At 37.0% G+C, this 17,534-nt stretch overlaps 1 protein-coding gene across 1 annotated transcript in view; it reads left to right on the forward strand.

Annotated features, from left to right (window-relative positions):
• HAT1 (histone acetyltransferase 1) overlaps nt 1-17,534 on the forward strand; it is a 68,998-nt gene that overhangs the window by 31,882 nt on the left and 19,582 nt on the right. The window contains exons 4-8 of the mRNA XM_007965359.3: nt 158-278; nt 11,320-11,499; nt 11,769-11,890; nt 12,391-12,495; nt 12,826-12,932. Of these exons, the coding sequence (XP_007963550.1) occupies nt 158-278; nt 11,320-11,499; nt 11,769-11,890; nt 12,391-12,495; nt 12,826-12,932 (635 nt within the window). The remainder of the gene's footprint in view (nt 1-157; nt 279-11,319; nt 11,500-11,768; nt 11,891-12,390; nt 12,496-12,825; nt 12,933-17,534) is intronic.

Below are 17,534 nucleotides of genomic sequence, written 5' to 3' on the forward strand. Positions count from 1 at the left end.
AAACTGAAGCACATTTTATTGTAGATGATTTTTAAAAAAAATATATAGTTTAAAATCTTGAAACTGCCCATGAAGTTAAACTTGTTTATATGTAGGGTTAATACTTTTTAATGACTGCAGAAATTCATTCTCATTATTGCTATTTTTTCCATTTCAGTGAAACTGCTTTTGGTTACAAGGGTCTGAAGATCCTGTTATACTATATTGCTGGTAGCCTGTCAACAATGTTCCGTGTTGAATATGCATCTAAAGTTGATGAGAACTTTGACTGTGTAGAGGTAAGAACAGAAATGCTTTTTTAACTGTTTTCCAATTGAATTTATTTTAAAATAGGTTTTAGGCCAGGTGCAGTGGCTCACACCTGTAACCCTAGCACTTTGGGGGACTGAGGGGGGCAGATCTTTTGATCTCAGGAGTTCAGGACCAGCCTGGCCAACATAATGAGACCCCATTTCTCAAAAAAACCACAAAAATTAGTGGGGCGTGGTGACATGTATCTATAATCCCAGCTACTCAGGAGGCTGAGGTTGGAGGATGGCTTGAGCCCAGGAGGCAGAGGCTACAGTCGGCTGAGATCATGCCACTGCACTATAGCCTGAATGACAGAGCTAGACCCTGTCTCAAAAACAAAACAAAACAAACAAACAAATAGGTTCTAAAAATTAAAGGTTTGGGCTGGGCGCAGTGGCTTGTTCCTGTAATCCCAATGCTTTTGGAGGCTGAAGTGGGAGGATCTCCAGCCCAGGAGTTGGAAACCAGCCTGGACAACCCAGTGAGACCCTTAGCTACTTGGGAGGCTAAGGTGGGAGGATTACTTGGGCCCAGGAGCTTGAGGCTGCCAGTGAGCCATGATGACACCACTGCACTCCAGCTTGGGCAACAGAACAATACCCCATCTCTAAAAAAAAAAAATTAAGGTTTGAGGGAGGAGAGAATCTGTTACATGGTAGTTTTAAAATGACATTCTCAGACTGGGTGCAGTGGCTTACACCTATAATCCCAGCACTTTGGGAGGCCAAGGTGGGCGGATCACCTGAGGTCAGGAGTTTGAGACCAGTCTGGCCAACATGGTGAAACCCCGTCTCTACTAAAAATACAAAAGTTAGTTGGGCTTGGTGGTACGCACTTGTAATCTCAGCTACTTGGGAGGCTAAGGCACGACAATTGCTTGAATCCAGGAGGCAGAGGTTGCAGTGAGTTGAGAATACACCACTGCACTGCAGCCTGGGTGACAGAGTGAAACTGTGTCTCAAAAAAAAAATTAATTAAATAAAATCATATACTCAGTCTATAGTTATGGAGGCATTTGCCGCCCTGTCATTACAGTTAACCCTGTGATCATGATCGTGTTCTGTTTCCTGCATGGACCTTCCCCATAAAAATTTTTGCCTTTGTGATCAGAGTTTTATTTTTTTTGCCAACTTTTGTTTTTTATTGTGTTTATTTCCTATAAGTCAAAGAAGATGGAGGGAAATAGCTAAATTTTCCACTTTTACTTAGTGTAGAATCTATTGAAGTTTCTCTTGCTGCATTTCTAATCCCACAAATTTTGCTAATATATTCCTTTATGAATGGAATACATGGATGCTCAAGCTGATCACATTATAAAACTGTTTAAAGTGAGTGGACCTAAAGGGGATAAAGGTAAAGAGAGAGAGAAGGCCGGGCACGGTGGCTCACGCCTGTAATCCTATCACTTTGGGAGGCTGAGGTGGGCAGATCACCTGAGGTCAGGAGTTTGAGACCAACCTGGCCAACATGGCGAAACCCCGTCTCTACTAAAAATACAAAAATTAGCTGGGTGCAGTGGTGCATCCCGTAATCCCAGCTACTCCGGAGGCTAAGGTGGGAGAATTGCTTGAACCCAGGAGGTAGAGGTTGCAGTGAGCTGACATTGCACCACTGCACTCCAGCCTGGTCAACAGAGTGAGACTCTGTCTCAAAAAAAAAAAAAAAAAAAGAAAGTGCCACTTCTACTGAGGAGACTGAGGCAGAAGGATCCTTTGCGGTCAGTAGGTTGAGGCTACAGTAAGGTAAGTATGATCATGCCACTGCACTCCAACCTGGGTGACGGTGAGACCCTATCTCTTACAAAAAAAAAAATGGCCAGGCCTGGTGGCACATCTGTAATCCCAGCACTTTGGGAGGCCAAGGCAGGTAGATCACGTGAGCTCAGGAGTTCAAGCCAGCCTGGGCAATATGGTGAAACTCCATCTCTACCAAAACACATACACACACAGATTTGCTGGGTGTGGTGGTATGTGCCTGTAGTTCTGGCTACTCTGGAGCCTGAGCTGGGAAGTTGGCTTAAGCACAGGAGGTGAAGTTTGCAGTGAGCTAAGATTGTACCACTGCACTCCAGCCTGAGTGACAGATGCAGACCCTGTCTCCAAAAAAAAAAAAAACAAACAAACAAAAAGAGAAGTGCCTCTGGTTGGTGAGGGCTTAGAACAAAATGAGGAACATGTGTTTGGCAACTGGAGAAAAGGATATCCTTGTTCTATAGTGGCAGAAAGCCTAGCTGAGTTATGTCCTGCAATTATATGGAAAGGAGGACTTACTGTAAGCAGTGAACTTGGATGTTTAGCTGAGGAGGTTTTTATGCACAGTATTGGAGGTGTGGCCTGATTTCTGGCTGCTTAAAGTGAGGAAAGAGAGAAATTGAGGGAAGAACTATTAAACAAAAAGGATACAGGAGTTGATGATTTGGGAAATTCTTAGCCTATCCAGATTTCAGAAGACACTAGTTAGCATATTCATTGTCAGGAAAGTGGGAAGTGTATTCTGGAGAGAAAGCCGTGAGTGTGACAGGATAACCTTTTGCTAGTGCTGAAGGGATTAGGCATGTGACTCATGGGTCTCCTCAGTTGTCTCAGCAAAAAGCTGGGAATATAGATCTGGGGAACATCTGTGGAGGACCCTCTTGTCTAATGGTATGAACCCTCATGATGTACACAGGTGACTCAAGGGTTTTGAGAATTAAAACTTTATAGTGCAGCTTGGACTGACAGGACAAAAATGAAGGAAGGCTGTATGAACTCTCCAAATTACACAGATAGGAAACAGGCTAATAAAACTGCTCAGTTGCAAGCATGTGCTACCTTTAAAGAAAACGGAAGAATGACTCTGAGGGCAAAGCTTTGGGTCCAGAGGGTGGAGCTGCAGGGCACAGTTATTCTTAGGCCTTGAAACCTAATGGAATTTGCCATGCTGAATTTTGAAATTGCTTGGTAGCAGTGGCTCCTTTTTTCCTTCCATTTTCTCTTCTGGAATGAGAGATTCTATAACTGTTCTATGCCTGTCCTACTATTGTCTTTTGGAAGTGATACTGTTTTCTAATTTCACAGGTTCATAGGTGGAGAGGAATTTTGCCCTACAATGTATCATAGCCAGAGTCTTACCTATAGCTGATTTAGATGATGAGATGTGTGACTTTTGAACTGATTATATCTAGATGAGATTTTGGACTTGATATTATAATGGTTGAGGCTTTTAGGAATATCTGGATAGAATGAATGTATTTTGCATCTGGGATGGACATGAATCTTTGAGGGCCTTAAGAAAATTTTATTTTAGACTTGTTCTGTTTCAGAGCATTCCTTAAGGGCATTGAAACTTCATCAAGCGTTACTTCACAGAGGTGATTTTTTTAAAGATTAAATCCCATTTTGTCACTAAATCATATGTATAAAATTGAAAGTTAATTCTTATAGCAAAATCTCTTTCCTTTGCACTTATAAATCCAGCAAGTTTTAGTAAATTATATCTGATATACTGTTGGTAATACTGTGTTAGACACAAGTATGGAAAATGAAATATATTACTTCATACTGTATGTCATAACTTCCTTCTGCAGAAGTAGCAGTTCCTAATGAATTAACAATGAAACCAACTTTTTCAGAGCTTTAAACTGACTTTAACTGCTGACTTTACCTCTTTTGCCACCCCATACCCCATCTATATTTTTGGTTAAAACCTCCTCTCATTACTGGAACTGACTTACTTGGCCCTTTTTTATTATTTACATTTTGAGGGATTTGTTATATTGTAAAGGTTTTGCCCAAAGTCATACAACTAGTAAATAATCAGTATTGGACTAGGAGATGATTATTCAGTGTTAGTATGCGTAATATATAATAATACCTTGATTAAAAGATGTTAGGAATATTTTTGACCTGTTCTAAGAGGATCCAGGCTCTTGTGCTTACTGCTTTTTCTTTCTCTCTCTCCCTTTTTTTTTTTTTTAATTTTAAGTTCTGGGATACATGTGCAGAACATGCAGGTTTGTTACATAGGTATCTTTCTCCTTTTTACCGTGTGTTTTATTTCCCCTCATTAAAAAAATTTTTTGTTTTAATTTTTAATTTTTTGTAGAGGTGGGGTCTTGCTATACTGCCCAGACTGGCCTCAAACTCCCGGCCTCAAGCAATCTTCCCACCTTGGCCTTACAAAATGCTTGGGATTACAGGCTTAAGCCGCCATACCCAGCCTTCTCCTGTGTTTTATGCCATGCACTGCCAGTTTACTGCTATCATTGTAAGGGGCTTCACACTAGCAGACTCCTTATGGTTAGAAGTACCATGTTGGTGAGCTTGATGGAATCTGATTACTTCATACTATATGTCATAACTTTCTTCTGCAGAAGTAGCAGTTCCTAAAATATTAACAATGCAACCAACTTTTTCAGGACTTTAACTTCTGACTTTACCTCTTTTGCCAACCCTATGCCCCATCTATAACACAAATTATGCATAGCATGAAAAAGATCTGAAATAAGTTTCATGTAATACAAATTGTGCATAGCATGAAAAAGATCTGAAGTAGTTTCATATTCATTCAACTTTAGTACTAGAAATATTTTGAGTACTACTTGTTTTTTGTGTGTGTGTTTTTCCCCACTTCCCAGCCATGTTTGAGATGACTGAGCTTGCCAGATAAATAGTATGTCACTACATTTAATATTTGTTTTAATATAGTTTGTGTCCCAGGACAACTTTTGAAATTGTGCAGATACAGAAGTGATTCTGAGTAATACTGTAGTGGTTTGATGTTTGAAAAGATTTAATCTTAGATGAACTAGCATTTAACACATTTATTAAAATAGAGTTCATAATCAAATATATAGATTGCTAAATTCTCCAGACCCAAGCCCAGCTAGATATTCTTATTAAAAATGCAGGTGATATTTTTCCTTGTGTGTAAATCCACTGTTGGAGGGTTTTTGTTTTTTACAGTTGCAGCTGATAGCACTGAATTGATTTCTTCCAAAGGAACTATTGACTTAGTTATAGATAAATCTTTTAAATACTTCATGCAGTGAAAATAGCTGTGTATTTGCATTGACATCTAATTGTTCCATTCTTGAAAATTAGGTTTTTCCATTTAGAAATACTGTGTTAGGAGTAAGGAATCAATATTTTATAATGTCTTTTTGTAGAGTTACTTATTTGCTTTGTGGTCAAAGATCACTTATATTGAGTATTCAAACAAAGACTTTTTTCCCCTTATTAAAAACGATTGGGTAGGGGATACGTGGGTCATGGGCTTGCGTCTTCTATCTCAGTTTGCAGTAAGTGTTCATTCCATAGTGCCTTCTGTTCTTGATGCCAGCGATACAGTGGCAGACAAAGTCATGGAGCTTACGTTCTAGCCAAGAGGAACAGTCGTAAACAAAATAGTAAATACACAAATTCAGGTAGTATTATGAAGATACATTTTGCTCATTTCTGAATAATGAAGGAGGAACCAGCCATGTTATAAGCTGAGGGTAAAACTTACTAAGCAAAGGGACCAGCAGGTACAAAGGCTCTAAAAAATATAGCATTTTTGTAGTGCAGAAAGATTAACAGGGTTAAATCATGGTGATGGAGAGAGGGGTAGGAGGTGGTTGAAGGGGATGCAAAGCTAGATCTGTAGGATCTTCTGTTCTGTGATAGGTGTTTGCAAGAAATAAGAGTAGTTGGTGTTCTTCAGAGGCATTCTTAAGTAGGTGGAGGTCATAAACGATGTGATTTATATTTTAAAAATATGATTCTAGCTGCCGTGGAGAGAACACACTGTATGGGGCAAAAGTGAAAGAAGAAAGACTGAAATATTGCAGTGTTAGAGGTGACACTGGACTTAGTTGTCAGAGTAAGGAACATGTTGGAGGTTTGCTGTTGAATTAGATGTGACAGATGAGGAAAAGAAACAAGGAGAACCCCATTGCCCAAGCAACGGTGGTTCAATTATGGTACTGTTAACTGAGAAGACGATAGAAGAAATAGGTTTAAGTGGAAAATATCAAAAATTTTATTTTGGATGTTAGGTTTGAGACTATATATTAGGGCTTTGCAGATCATACTACATAGGTGGTCAGCAGCCATAACATCTGCTTAGAAGTTATGTATTAGGATTATGTCATTACATTAATTTTTAATCATCCATTCTTTTTCTTTTCCAAGCTGAATGCTCTAGTTGCACCTAAAATTCTTTAGTCACAATTAAGATGCCTATAAAATCTCTACTAGCCATCATCTTTAAAGGAAACAGTTCTGAATTTTACAGTACAATAAACTTGATTATTCAGACACTGATGATTTTTTCGTCTGGTTGTCCTTGACCTTTGCTTTTATTAACACCTCCTGTTCTGTGCTTGTAATGCCAGCTACTCTGTAGGCTTACTCAGGAGGATCATTTGAGGCCAGGAATTTGAGACCAGCCTCGGTGACATAATAAGACCCTGCCTCTTAAAAAAAAAAAAAAAAAAGGGCTGAGCATGGTGGCTCAAGCTTCTAATCCCAGCGCTTTGAGAGGCCAAGGTTGGCGGATCACTTGAGGTCAGGAGTTTGACAACATGGTGAAACCCTGTCTCTACTAAAAATGCAAAAATTAGCCAGGTGTTGTGGTACATGCTTGTGATCCTAGCTACTCGGGAGGCTGAGGCAGGAGAATCACTTGAACTCGGGAGGTGGAGGTTGCAGTGAGCCGAGATCATGCCACTGTACTCCAGCTTGGGCAACAGAGCAACACTCCGTCTCAAGAAAAAAATATAAAAGCTGGGCATGATGGCATGCTCCTGTAGTGCTAGCTACTTGGAAGGCTGAGGCAGAAGGATCTCTTGAGCCCAGGAGGTCAAGGCTGCGGTAAGCTATGGTTATACTACTGCATTCCAGCCTAGGTGACAGAGCAAGACTCTTGTCTTAAAAACAAAAACCTCCTGCCTTCTCTTAGGTATAATTTCATTGCCTTTTGGTGAAGTGGTGCGTAACTAAGATTGTTGTCTTCCTAATTGCTAGCATTTCTGGGAACGGTTTGATACAGGAAGTTGAAATAGGTGGATAAAGTTTGTATTAACTGTGAATTTCAGTTATTTTATCCTGGTGTCCCACTAATTGGATTGAATTTGAGAGTAGATAAGAGCAGATTTAAAAAATTCATTATGGAGTGTTTAACCTCTTTCTAGGAAAATCCTACATACTTCCAGAAATTTCATCTTGAGGAAATGAAAATATCTTTGGTAGACTAGTAAAATTTCAAATTGTGACGGTGTTCTTGTTAAGTAATACTTTTTATGAAATATCATAAAGAGCTTTAAAAGTTTATATTGACAAGTTTATCTTGTTTAGTTCAAGTAGCAAAATACTAATGCAGTGTAAATAAACATAATATGACCTTTGTTTTTCCATTAGTGAAAAAGTTCACACTTTTAATTTCTCAACAATACATTCTGTAGTTAAAGCTTAAATATTATCAGAGAACGTGAAATTGAGAAAATTAAGTAGATATAGAATCTCTTTTGCTTGTTTTTATAGCATATTTTAGGTAGTCTTAGAATATAGTTGTCTGTGTACCACTTTAGCCAAGTAAAGAACAGCATGTTACCACCTACTTAACGTGTCTTTAATTGCAATCTCAAAAATAACTAGACAAATTTAGACAAATGGTGTTGCTTAAGATAAGACATTAGAAAGGTTATTGGGTTTTCAAATGTGTATGAATACAAATATAAACATTTAAAAAAATAGATTACTAATTATCAGGCATATTGCTTTATTCAATAATGAGGAAATGCAAAAATTGCTCCATATGAACATGTTCATGTGTAATAAAGTACAGAACACTGGAACTTGAAATGACCGTAGTTAAAGAGTATACGATCTAAAAATATTTCATCATGACCCACCTACCAGAATATCTAACTAGAATATTTTTGCACTTTCCTTTTTAAAAAGAAATTGCCAAGTGTTAGGAAACCATTTGTAAGAGATGTCTTTATTAATTAAACATATCTGGTTGTGTTCTGGTTTCTTTTTTCGAGATGGAGTCTCATCCTGTCACCCAGGCTAGAGTGCAGTGGCGCAATCTTGGCTCTCTGCAACCTCCGCCTCCCAGGTTCAAGCGATTATCCTGCCTCAGCCTCCGGAGTAGCTGGGATTACAGGCGCGCGCTACCACGCCCAGCTACTTTTGTATTTTTATTAGAGACAGGGTTTCACCATGTTGGCCAGGCTGGTCTCAAACTCCTGACTTCAGGTGATGCACCTGTTTTGGCCTCCCAAAGTGCTGGGATTATAGGTGTGAGCCACCATGCCCAGCCTGGTTTCTTTTTTAAAAATTTTTTGAAATTCTAGTTCCCTGGTCTGTCTAGTCAGCTGAATTTCTTACCCTTTCTATATTTCTATGTAATTTTAGTTGAAGTTTAGAATAATGTTCTGGAAGACAGGGAATTTTTCAGTGATCTTCAGAAATAGATTATAAACTTTTAGCCACAAATTTTTGTTATTGAAAATTAAAAAGTTTTAATTAATTATTTATTTATTTAATTATTTTATTTATTTAATTATTTATTTAATCATTTAATTATTTAATTATTTAAAGTTATTGAAAGTTAAGTTATTCTGTTATTGAAAATTAAAAAGTTTCTGTTGATTTTTAACTCTATTCAATTAACAATGATTACATGAGGTTTTGCTCTTGTGCTGATTTTATTATCTGATCAGTAATCCAATCTGAAAAACGAATATTTTAAATTGAACTAAATTATGTATTTGAGAAAAGAGTACAGATCTCTAAGACGGTAGTCAGGATTTTTTTTTCTTAAAACAGAATCCATTTAATAGAGAAATGCAGACATTTTCCCTTTAGTGAAGCAAAGTTCTAAATTCTAGGTTGAAGAACTGTTTGGTTTTCAGTTGTATATTTTATGTAAGTATATCAGATGCATGTTTATATACATAACTATTTATAAATATATATTTATATAAATATATAAAGATTCCTTGCTTTAAAATTGCCCTTTTCCCCTGTAAAAATTCTTAATGTGTAAACTTATGCAAAGCAAAATATTTTATTTGAAGATATTTATTACAGTAAATAAGCATCCTTTGAAGTCTTTGTTGGGCTCAAACCTTCGGGTTGCTCTGCCCGCCACCAAAAGTGCTACTTGAAACTTAGAGTTTCTGAGAAATCTTTGAAGTAGATTTGATGCAAGATATGTAAAATGATTTGTAATGCCTTCTTGAGAAGACAGGACAGAAGGAAAGTTTTTAAAAGTTAAAATTATACATGCTATGAAAGTCTTAAAGTGATTTTTAAACTGATAGATTATAAATCTTTTTAAAAGTAGTTTTCCTTGACTTTTTAAAAACCTTAACATTACGCTTTACTCTTTTACTCATCACTACTTTGGATTTTAATTGCTACACAGCACACCTATTACAGCTATCCCTCATTATGACAGTTTCCTTGATAGTGGTTGAAATTGTACTGATTCTATAAAATATGCTTAAGATGGCCTCTTCACGTTAGCAATTGCAAGGAAAAATATTTATCAAATAGTACTTTAAAAATAAACAAAAACGGTCCTATGAAATGCAGTTTATTTGATCTCGAGTGTGAATGAGTTGCAAGGACTGATGTACATATTAGAAATAAACTGTTGGGCAAAATGCGAAGAGCTATATTTTCAATAATAGGTCTTTTTTATAGCTATAAACAAAATATATATAAATGTTGGTGGTACCAGAGCATTGAAAATAAAACTTGTTTGTGATAAACGTCATCCCTGGTTCTCTATCCTAAAATGTAACTGAATCATAATAAAGTGCTATTCATCTGCAGGTGCATTGCCTCTACTTAGTTAAAAGATGGTTGAAAGGACAGGAATTAGTAGCATGTTGTATTAGCCTTTTGTAGTGTATTTTGTCCTAAGCATCTTAATTTCCCTGTTTTGAATGCTAAGTAGCAAGGGTCTTGGTTTAGAACTAATACCCATCATGCATGTAAACGGTATGAAAGAGCTGCTTAGTAAGTTAACACAAAGTGTTCTTGTGTCAGTCCTTGTGGAAATAGATACAATACAAACATTACAGCTGAACTCACGGCAAACTCCATTAAGTAAAAACCTGGCCTCATTGTTCAGGAAAAAGTTTGAATAGAATACAAGCTCATTTTGTTGAATGTAATGTCAGGCTTTTAGGGACTGTATTGAGGGATAAGGTTTTGTTAAGTTGAGACCAATTCATTAAGTTTTATTGCCTGGTGAGAAGCAGCAATACTTTATTGTAAGACTTCATCAAATATTCATGGTTAAAGAGAAGTAGTAAATGTATTCAATCAAGTGGTCTTTTGGGATTTTGAAAAGGATTATGAAGTCTGCTCAGCTGATAACATTGATAGAGGTTGTTTAACAAGGGTAATTTTAATCTCCAAGTTTAGTTTTGTTGTCCAGTCTTGTCTCTTTTTTACTGTCACAAATCCAGGTCTGTAAGAATTGTGTCACATTCTAAGGATGAAAGAATGATATATCCATTCATATAATTTATGTTATTTCCTAAATAGGTATATTTTTAAATTATCATCTTAGTTTGAGTTTGGCATATGAGGGAATTGTGACCCGTCTAGTTGTGAGATTGCTATTCATTTGGTCTGACTCTAGCCTCATCTCACTACCTCTAGTGATCTTTTCATGTCTTGGATAATATGATTTCTTTGACACATATAAAATAATAAGCAGCCTTTTGCCTTGGCCAGTTCAGACTGTCATGAAGGGGTATAGTCAGCATTTTCTACATAACGGAAACGTCCATAGCATTGCCCTTATTATTGTACTTGGTATCAGATTACCTGCCTTCTCTTATTTACTTTTATGTTATGCTCATCTCAGTTTTGTGTGATGTGCACAGGAAGCTCATCCTTTTCCAGTTCACTGTGTGTTTACTTCTTTAGTTTTCAACCAAAATTTTGTAATTTGTGTTGGTTTTGTCCGTTTTAAAGAAAGTAACCATATTCAACTTAAAGTTGAATTTGTTATTAATTTTTTATATCCTTTATTTTTTAGGCAGATGATGTTGAGGGCAAAATTAGACAAATCATTCCACCTGGATTTTGCACAAACACAAATGATTTCCTTTCTTTACTGGAAAAAGAAGTTGACTTCAAGCCATTCGGAACCTTACTTCATACCTACTCAGTTCTCAGTCCAACAGGAGGAGAAAACTTTACCTTTCAGATATATAAGGTAAAGATAAATCTAAATATTTATTGAGTAAAGTTCTTTTTGCCTGAAACCTGTATGTAGTTTTGTTGTCAGTGATTTATTCTAACTGCAGTAAACAAGTTTTAATCAGCATTATAAACAAAGATCTATTTTGTGTGTATGTCTGTGTCTGTGTCCACATCTTAATCTGAGACTTCTAAACATTTTCCCACAGGATAATTTTGTGTTCTGCAGACTTTCACTTACCTTTGTGATGAGTTTCACCTGACTTTTCCTGGCTTTTTCCCTAGGCCGACATGACATGTAGAGGCTTTCGAGAATATCATGAAAGGCTTCAGACCTTTTTGATGTGGTTTATTGAAACTGCTAGCTTTATTGACGTGGATGATGAAAGATGGCACTACTTTCTAGTGTAAGTACAGTTCTAAAGCAACAGTAGACCTTATTACCTCCACAAAGCCAGCATTTTAATTGTGGCAGCCCAATTATTGGGACAGTATAATGATATTTTTCCCAGGAAAGAAAAACTATTGTTTATGAGGCTTGAGTTTTCCTTCATTATGCTTTGGGAGACCTTGAGAATAGGGCTGAATTAAATGGTGTTGTCCGTTAGGGCCCTGAATGTAGGCTTAAACAGTAAAATGAGCTTTGCCTGTGTTTTCTTTTACTTGCCACCTATTCATCTTTATAATAGGCAAGTGCACTGAAGTGATGTAAAGAGGTCTGATTTATCCAAGTTGCTGCACACCAATTAAGTGAATTGTACATTCAGAACATAGCAGGTGTACCCATTGGGCCCTCACAGAGTAGCTTGCTGACACTGAAAATTCAGTCAGAGAATAGAAAAGAAAATGGACACTGCATGGGAGCGCGACTGTAATTGACCTGCTTGGCTTTCTGTTTTATCTGCAGATTTGAGAAGTATAATAAGGATGGAGCTACGCTCTTTGCGACCGTAGGCTACATGACAGTCTATAATTACTATGTGTACCCAGACAAAACCCGGCCACGTGTAAGGTAATTGGCAGTATAACACGTGCCTTGTCTTTTATTTCAGAAGAAGGAACTGCTGAAGTTTCCAATACTTGTTATAATAGTGTTGATTTGTTTAAAAAAAAAAAATCACTATTATTCATGGACTATGTACTGATTTATTTCATTGTTCCCTTTGAAACAGTGTAGAAGATTAAACGAATTTTGAGTATCCTGATAATTTTTGGGTATCTCAAAGGTGGATTGAAAAAAGATCACACAAACTTTAAAGTGTTTGTAACACTACAGTGATTTGCAAGTTTTAAACTGGTCATGTTATGATATTTTAATTTTAAAATAATTTCTTTACTGTAGTCAGATGCTGATTTTGACTCCATTTCAAGGTCAAGGCCATGGTGCTCAGCTTCTTGAAACAGTTCATAGATACTACACTGAATTTCCTACAGTTCTTGATATTACAGGTATGTAAAATTTGATTTGTTACTGAAAGAGCCTTTCTAAAAAATGTCTCCTTACTGATTGATTGTATTTTTGTCAGAAATAACTATTTTAAACAGCAACATTTTCCTAGGGTGCTTAAGCCATCTAAAGATGGCTTAAGTTTATGTTTTAAATCATAAGGCGTTGTGGGGATTGGATTACATCCCTAACTGTGAAGTGCTTAATGGAACAAATTGAAGATAATGAGCGGAATATATATGGAGAAATCTTGGTCAGGCATAAATATGTTGAAAGTATGGTATAACTTATTTGTTCACTTTATTTGGCAAACAGTTGCATTATTTAGAGGCAGCCTGCGCTTTAATTTACATGTAGGGTCAGAATATTCTAAACTTTACCGAGAAAAAAAGTCAAGGTAAATACTTCTTAAATAGAATACACATTTCCTAAAGTGTGTGTTTTGTATTCCTAAAATACATGCCTTCACAACAGTAGTAGGTAAGGTGAAATGTAGGCCTATTTGTTTTGGAAATGTCTTTCAGTATGGATTAGCCATAGAAGTAGTATTATGAATAGAATGCTCAGGAGAAGGAAAGACAACTTACTCGACTTGACTCTTTAAAAGGAGAAGGCATTATTAGATGGAGTTTCAGATGATAGTATGTTAAAGTGTGAGCCACCAAAAAACAAAGTGGCCCAAGAAATATTTATGTTATTTTCTAACTTTCACATTTGTTCATAAAATTGCTGATGAAACTGAAAGTTGCCTTTTTCTTTTCATGAAAAATATTTTACCAGATGGTTACATACAAATTGGTATTAAAATGTATTAATCTTACAAGTTTGAATTGGGATACATCTTTGTTACAAACTATAATATTTAACATGCACTAAAATATTAACATGTTAAAAAATGCTATTTGGGAATTTTGTTTAAAGATACCACCTCCCACCCCCCCACCCCACAAAAAAAAACCCAAAAAAACACAACTGGATGTGAGACTGGCAACCACATAAATAAGCTGGTAAGCAGATTGTTTCATCCTTTTTTATATAGACTAGTAATCTAAGGTAAATAAAACTGAGGTTGCTTCAGAACAGTGAACTGATCTGTAGAATAATAAATTGGAGGGAAAGCATGTTGTTTTTAAAAGGGAGTTCCACATTTACAGAGGTGCATTATCTTTTCATCTGACTTTCCTGCTACTGTTAAATGGGTTGGAAACTCAAGAGATAAAGTAGTAGTTACTAAACTTCATTTATAACAGAAGTTATAAATTGTTTAAGCAACAACTTCACTAGCTCAATGACTTATAAAATTGTAGAAACATAATACAGACTATGTCACTTCTTTTAGTTGAGCAGAAAATTGTTTAGCTTCTATTGTAGAGCTTAGACTTGCTGCTACATGAAGGGACATTTTTGGTGATTTTAATGTGGAGTTCACATAAGTAGTCTTTGTCTACTCTAGTGGGTAATGTGCCAGCAGGGGTTGTTTCTCTGAAGCCTCTTAACCACTTTCTTCTGTCTACTCCAACCAATAAAGTCCTTGATACTTAGCACCAATTAGCAGATAAAGAATTTTATTTCTTAAATCTCAGTGAAGAGTCATCAATAATGGTAGCCTTTATTCATTGGTGTTATTCATTAGAAACTGAAGTCTCTAAAAAGAAAAGACTAAACATGCTAAAGGACTTCTGAATTTGACAACTGGGTATTGGCGTTTATTTTCAGCATTAACATTTCTCAGCATTTAAAAATACTAAAAATGCCTTATCAGCTGTTCTCATTAAGATACTTATTTCTCCTAGATTTCTATATCCAGTCCTTAAAAAACAAAAGAAACTGCAGATTTTTCTACTCTTCTGTAATTTAGTTGTTTCTCCATTATTGTGTGTGTTTTTTTAGCTTTGTGGTTCTTTTGCAGGCTCTGGATCTCCATTTGCAATCCAGAATATTCTTTATATTGAGATGGCCTTTTGCTTACTTGACACATAGCCAGATCTAATAATAATTGAAACTTCCTGTAGATGGCCTAAGTTATATCTTACTTCCGATGGATGGGTGTTTGTGGTATAATTGCCACCCATTTTCATTTTTTTGCACTCAATTTTAAGGTAAAATACCAGCAGACAATTCCTTATATGCCATCTGCCTTTTGAAGATGTCATTCTCTTAAGATGTACAACATTTGAATATATCTCAGTTGTTTAACTTTATAAATAGAATCAATGATCTGTTTCCTCTGGACTTCTGAAAGGAGTTGCATCTGGCAATAGAAATTGATTCTGGGCTGGAATACATATCAGTATTACTATCTGTCAGTAGTACATTAAAAGCTAATTATATTTGTCCTTTAAATGTCCTTTATTGTTCTGGGATGTGCCATATAGCTTTTTAGAATATTATGTGAATTGTTTATAGTTAGGTGATTGTGCTGTTATCTCATTTCCCTTCTTTAGAATATGATTTTTTTATCACTAATATAGTGTGTTAATATGGAGAAGCTTTTAAAAAATGATTGCTAGATGATGTATTAAATTTGGAAAAAACTCAGTTTTTGATTCTACATATCACTGTAGATTTAAATTCAAGAAAATTTTATCTTTAAATATGTTGCTTATCTTTGTAGCATAGAAACAAAGGAATTGAAGGATGTCACAAATTATTGGGTGTCATCATTTTAAGTTCATTTCAGACCGACACTTTCAAAGGGCTTAAAGATTGAGTGGTGACTTGGTTCCTTATATTAAACTGCAAACAAAGTATTATCAGTCTATAACGGCTTATTTAAAATTGGAAATTTTTTGCATGGTTTTTTGACTTATGTGAAAATTTCACGTAAAAATGTGGCCTGAGTAGTTTTTCTCAACTGTAACTCATTTTCCTATGATACTTATTTCCTAAACTTTTCTGAGGGTATAGAAGTTACTTAAAATTTCACTCAGCTGGGTACGGTGGCTCATGACTGTAATCCCAGAAGTTTGGGAGACTGAGCTGGAGGGTTGCTTGAGCTCAGGGGTTCAAGACCAGCCTGGGCAACATAGGGAGATTCCCGTCTCTATAAAAAATATTTTTTTTATTAGCTGGATATGATGGCACACACCTATATGGTCCCAGCCAGCTACCTGGGGGACTGAGATGAGAGGATCGTTAGAGCCCAGGAGGTCAAGGCTGCAGTGAGCTGTGATTGCACCATTGCACTCCAGCTGGGGGGACAGAGCGAGACCCTTTCTTAAAAAATACTCACTTTGGGAGGCTGAGGCAGGCGGATCACGAGGTCAAGACATTGAGTCCATCCTGGCTAGCATGGTGAAACCCCGTCTCTACTAAAAGTACGAAAAATTAGCTGGGCATGGTGGCATGAGCTTGTAGTCCTAGCTACTCAGGAGGCTGAGGCAGGAGAATCACTTGAACCTGTGAGCCGAGATCCCGCCACTGCATCCCACCCTGGCGACAGAGTGAGACTGTCTCAAAAAAACACACACACACACGCAGCCATACACACATACACTAAATGTTACTTTAAATAAATATTAGCAATGCAGTTATTTTTCTTTTTTTCTGTGTGTTTTTGAGATGGAGTCTCCCTCTGTCCCCCAGGCTGGAGTGCAGTGGCACGATCTCGGTTCACTGCAACCTTCGCCTCCCGGGTTCAAGCCATTCTCCTGCCTCAGCCTCCCAAGTAGCTGGGACTACAGGCGCCCGCCATCACGCCCAGCTAATTTTTGTATTTTTAGTAGAGATGGGGTTTCACCATATTGGCCAGGCTGGTCTTGAACTCCTGACCTCATGACCCGCCAGCCTCAGCCTCCCAGAGTGCTGGGATTATAGGCGTGAGCCACCACCCCCGGCTGCGATGCAGTTGTTTTTCTAAACCAATTTAGAAAGTAGAAGACTTGGAAAAACTGACATTGGATAAGCTTGTACCTCATCTATTATAATTTTTAAAATGTGGCTGGGCACGGAGGCTCACATCTGTAATCCCAGCACTTTGGGAGGCTGAGGCAGACAGATCACAAGATCAGGAGATCGAGACCATCTTGGCTAATACGGTGAAACCCCGTCTCTACTAAAAATAAAAAAATTAGCTGGGCGTGATGGCAGGCGCCTGTAGTCCCAGCTACTCAGGAGGCTGAGGCAGGAGAATGGCGTGAACCCGGGAGGTGGAGCTTGCAGTGAACTGAGATCATGCCACTGCACTCCAGCCTGGGCAACAGAGCAAGACTCCATCTCAAAAACAAACAAATGTTTTACAAGAGATACTTGCTTAAGCCTTTGTCTTTAGTAGAGTTTTTAATTAAAACAACTTTATTGAGGTATAATTTCCAGACCATAAAATTCACCCATTTTAAGTGTACAGTTCAGTGGTTTTTAGTAAATCTGCCTGTTTTAGAACATTTCCATCACTGAAAAGATCCCTCATATCCATTTGTAGTCAGTTTCCATCCCTACCCCCAACCTCCATTGAGGTCCTTGGTCCATTTTGAATAAATTGTTGTGTATGATGTGAGGTAAGTATCTCAGTTCATCTTCTTACATGTGGATATGCAGCTGTCTTGGCACCATTTGTTGAACAGAGTGTCTTTCCTCATTGAATTGCCTTGGTACTTTTCTTGAAA

This window comes from Chlorocebus sabaeus, chromosome 10, assembly GCF_047675955.1.
Source record: "Chlorocebus sabaeus isolate Y175 chromosome 10, mChlSab1.0.hap1, whole genome shotgun sequence".
Classification (NCBI taxonomy): domain Eukaryota; kingdom Metazoa; phylum Chordata; class Mammalia; order Primates; family Cercopithecidae; genus Chlorocebus; species Chlorocebus sabaeus.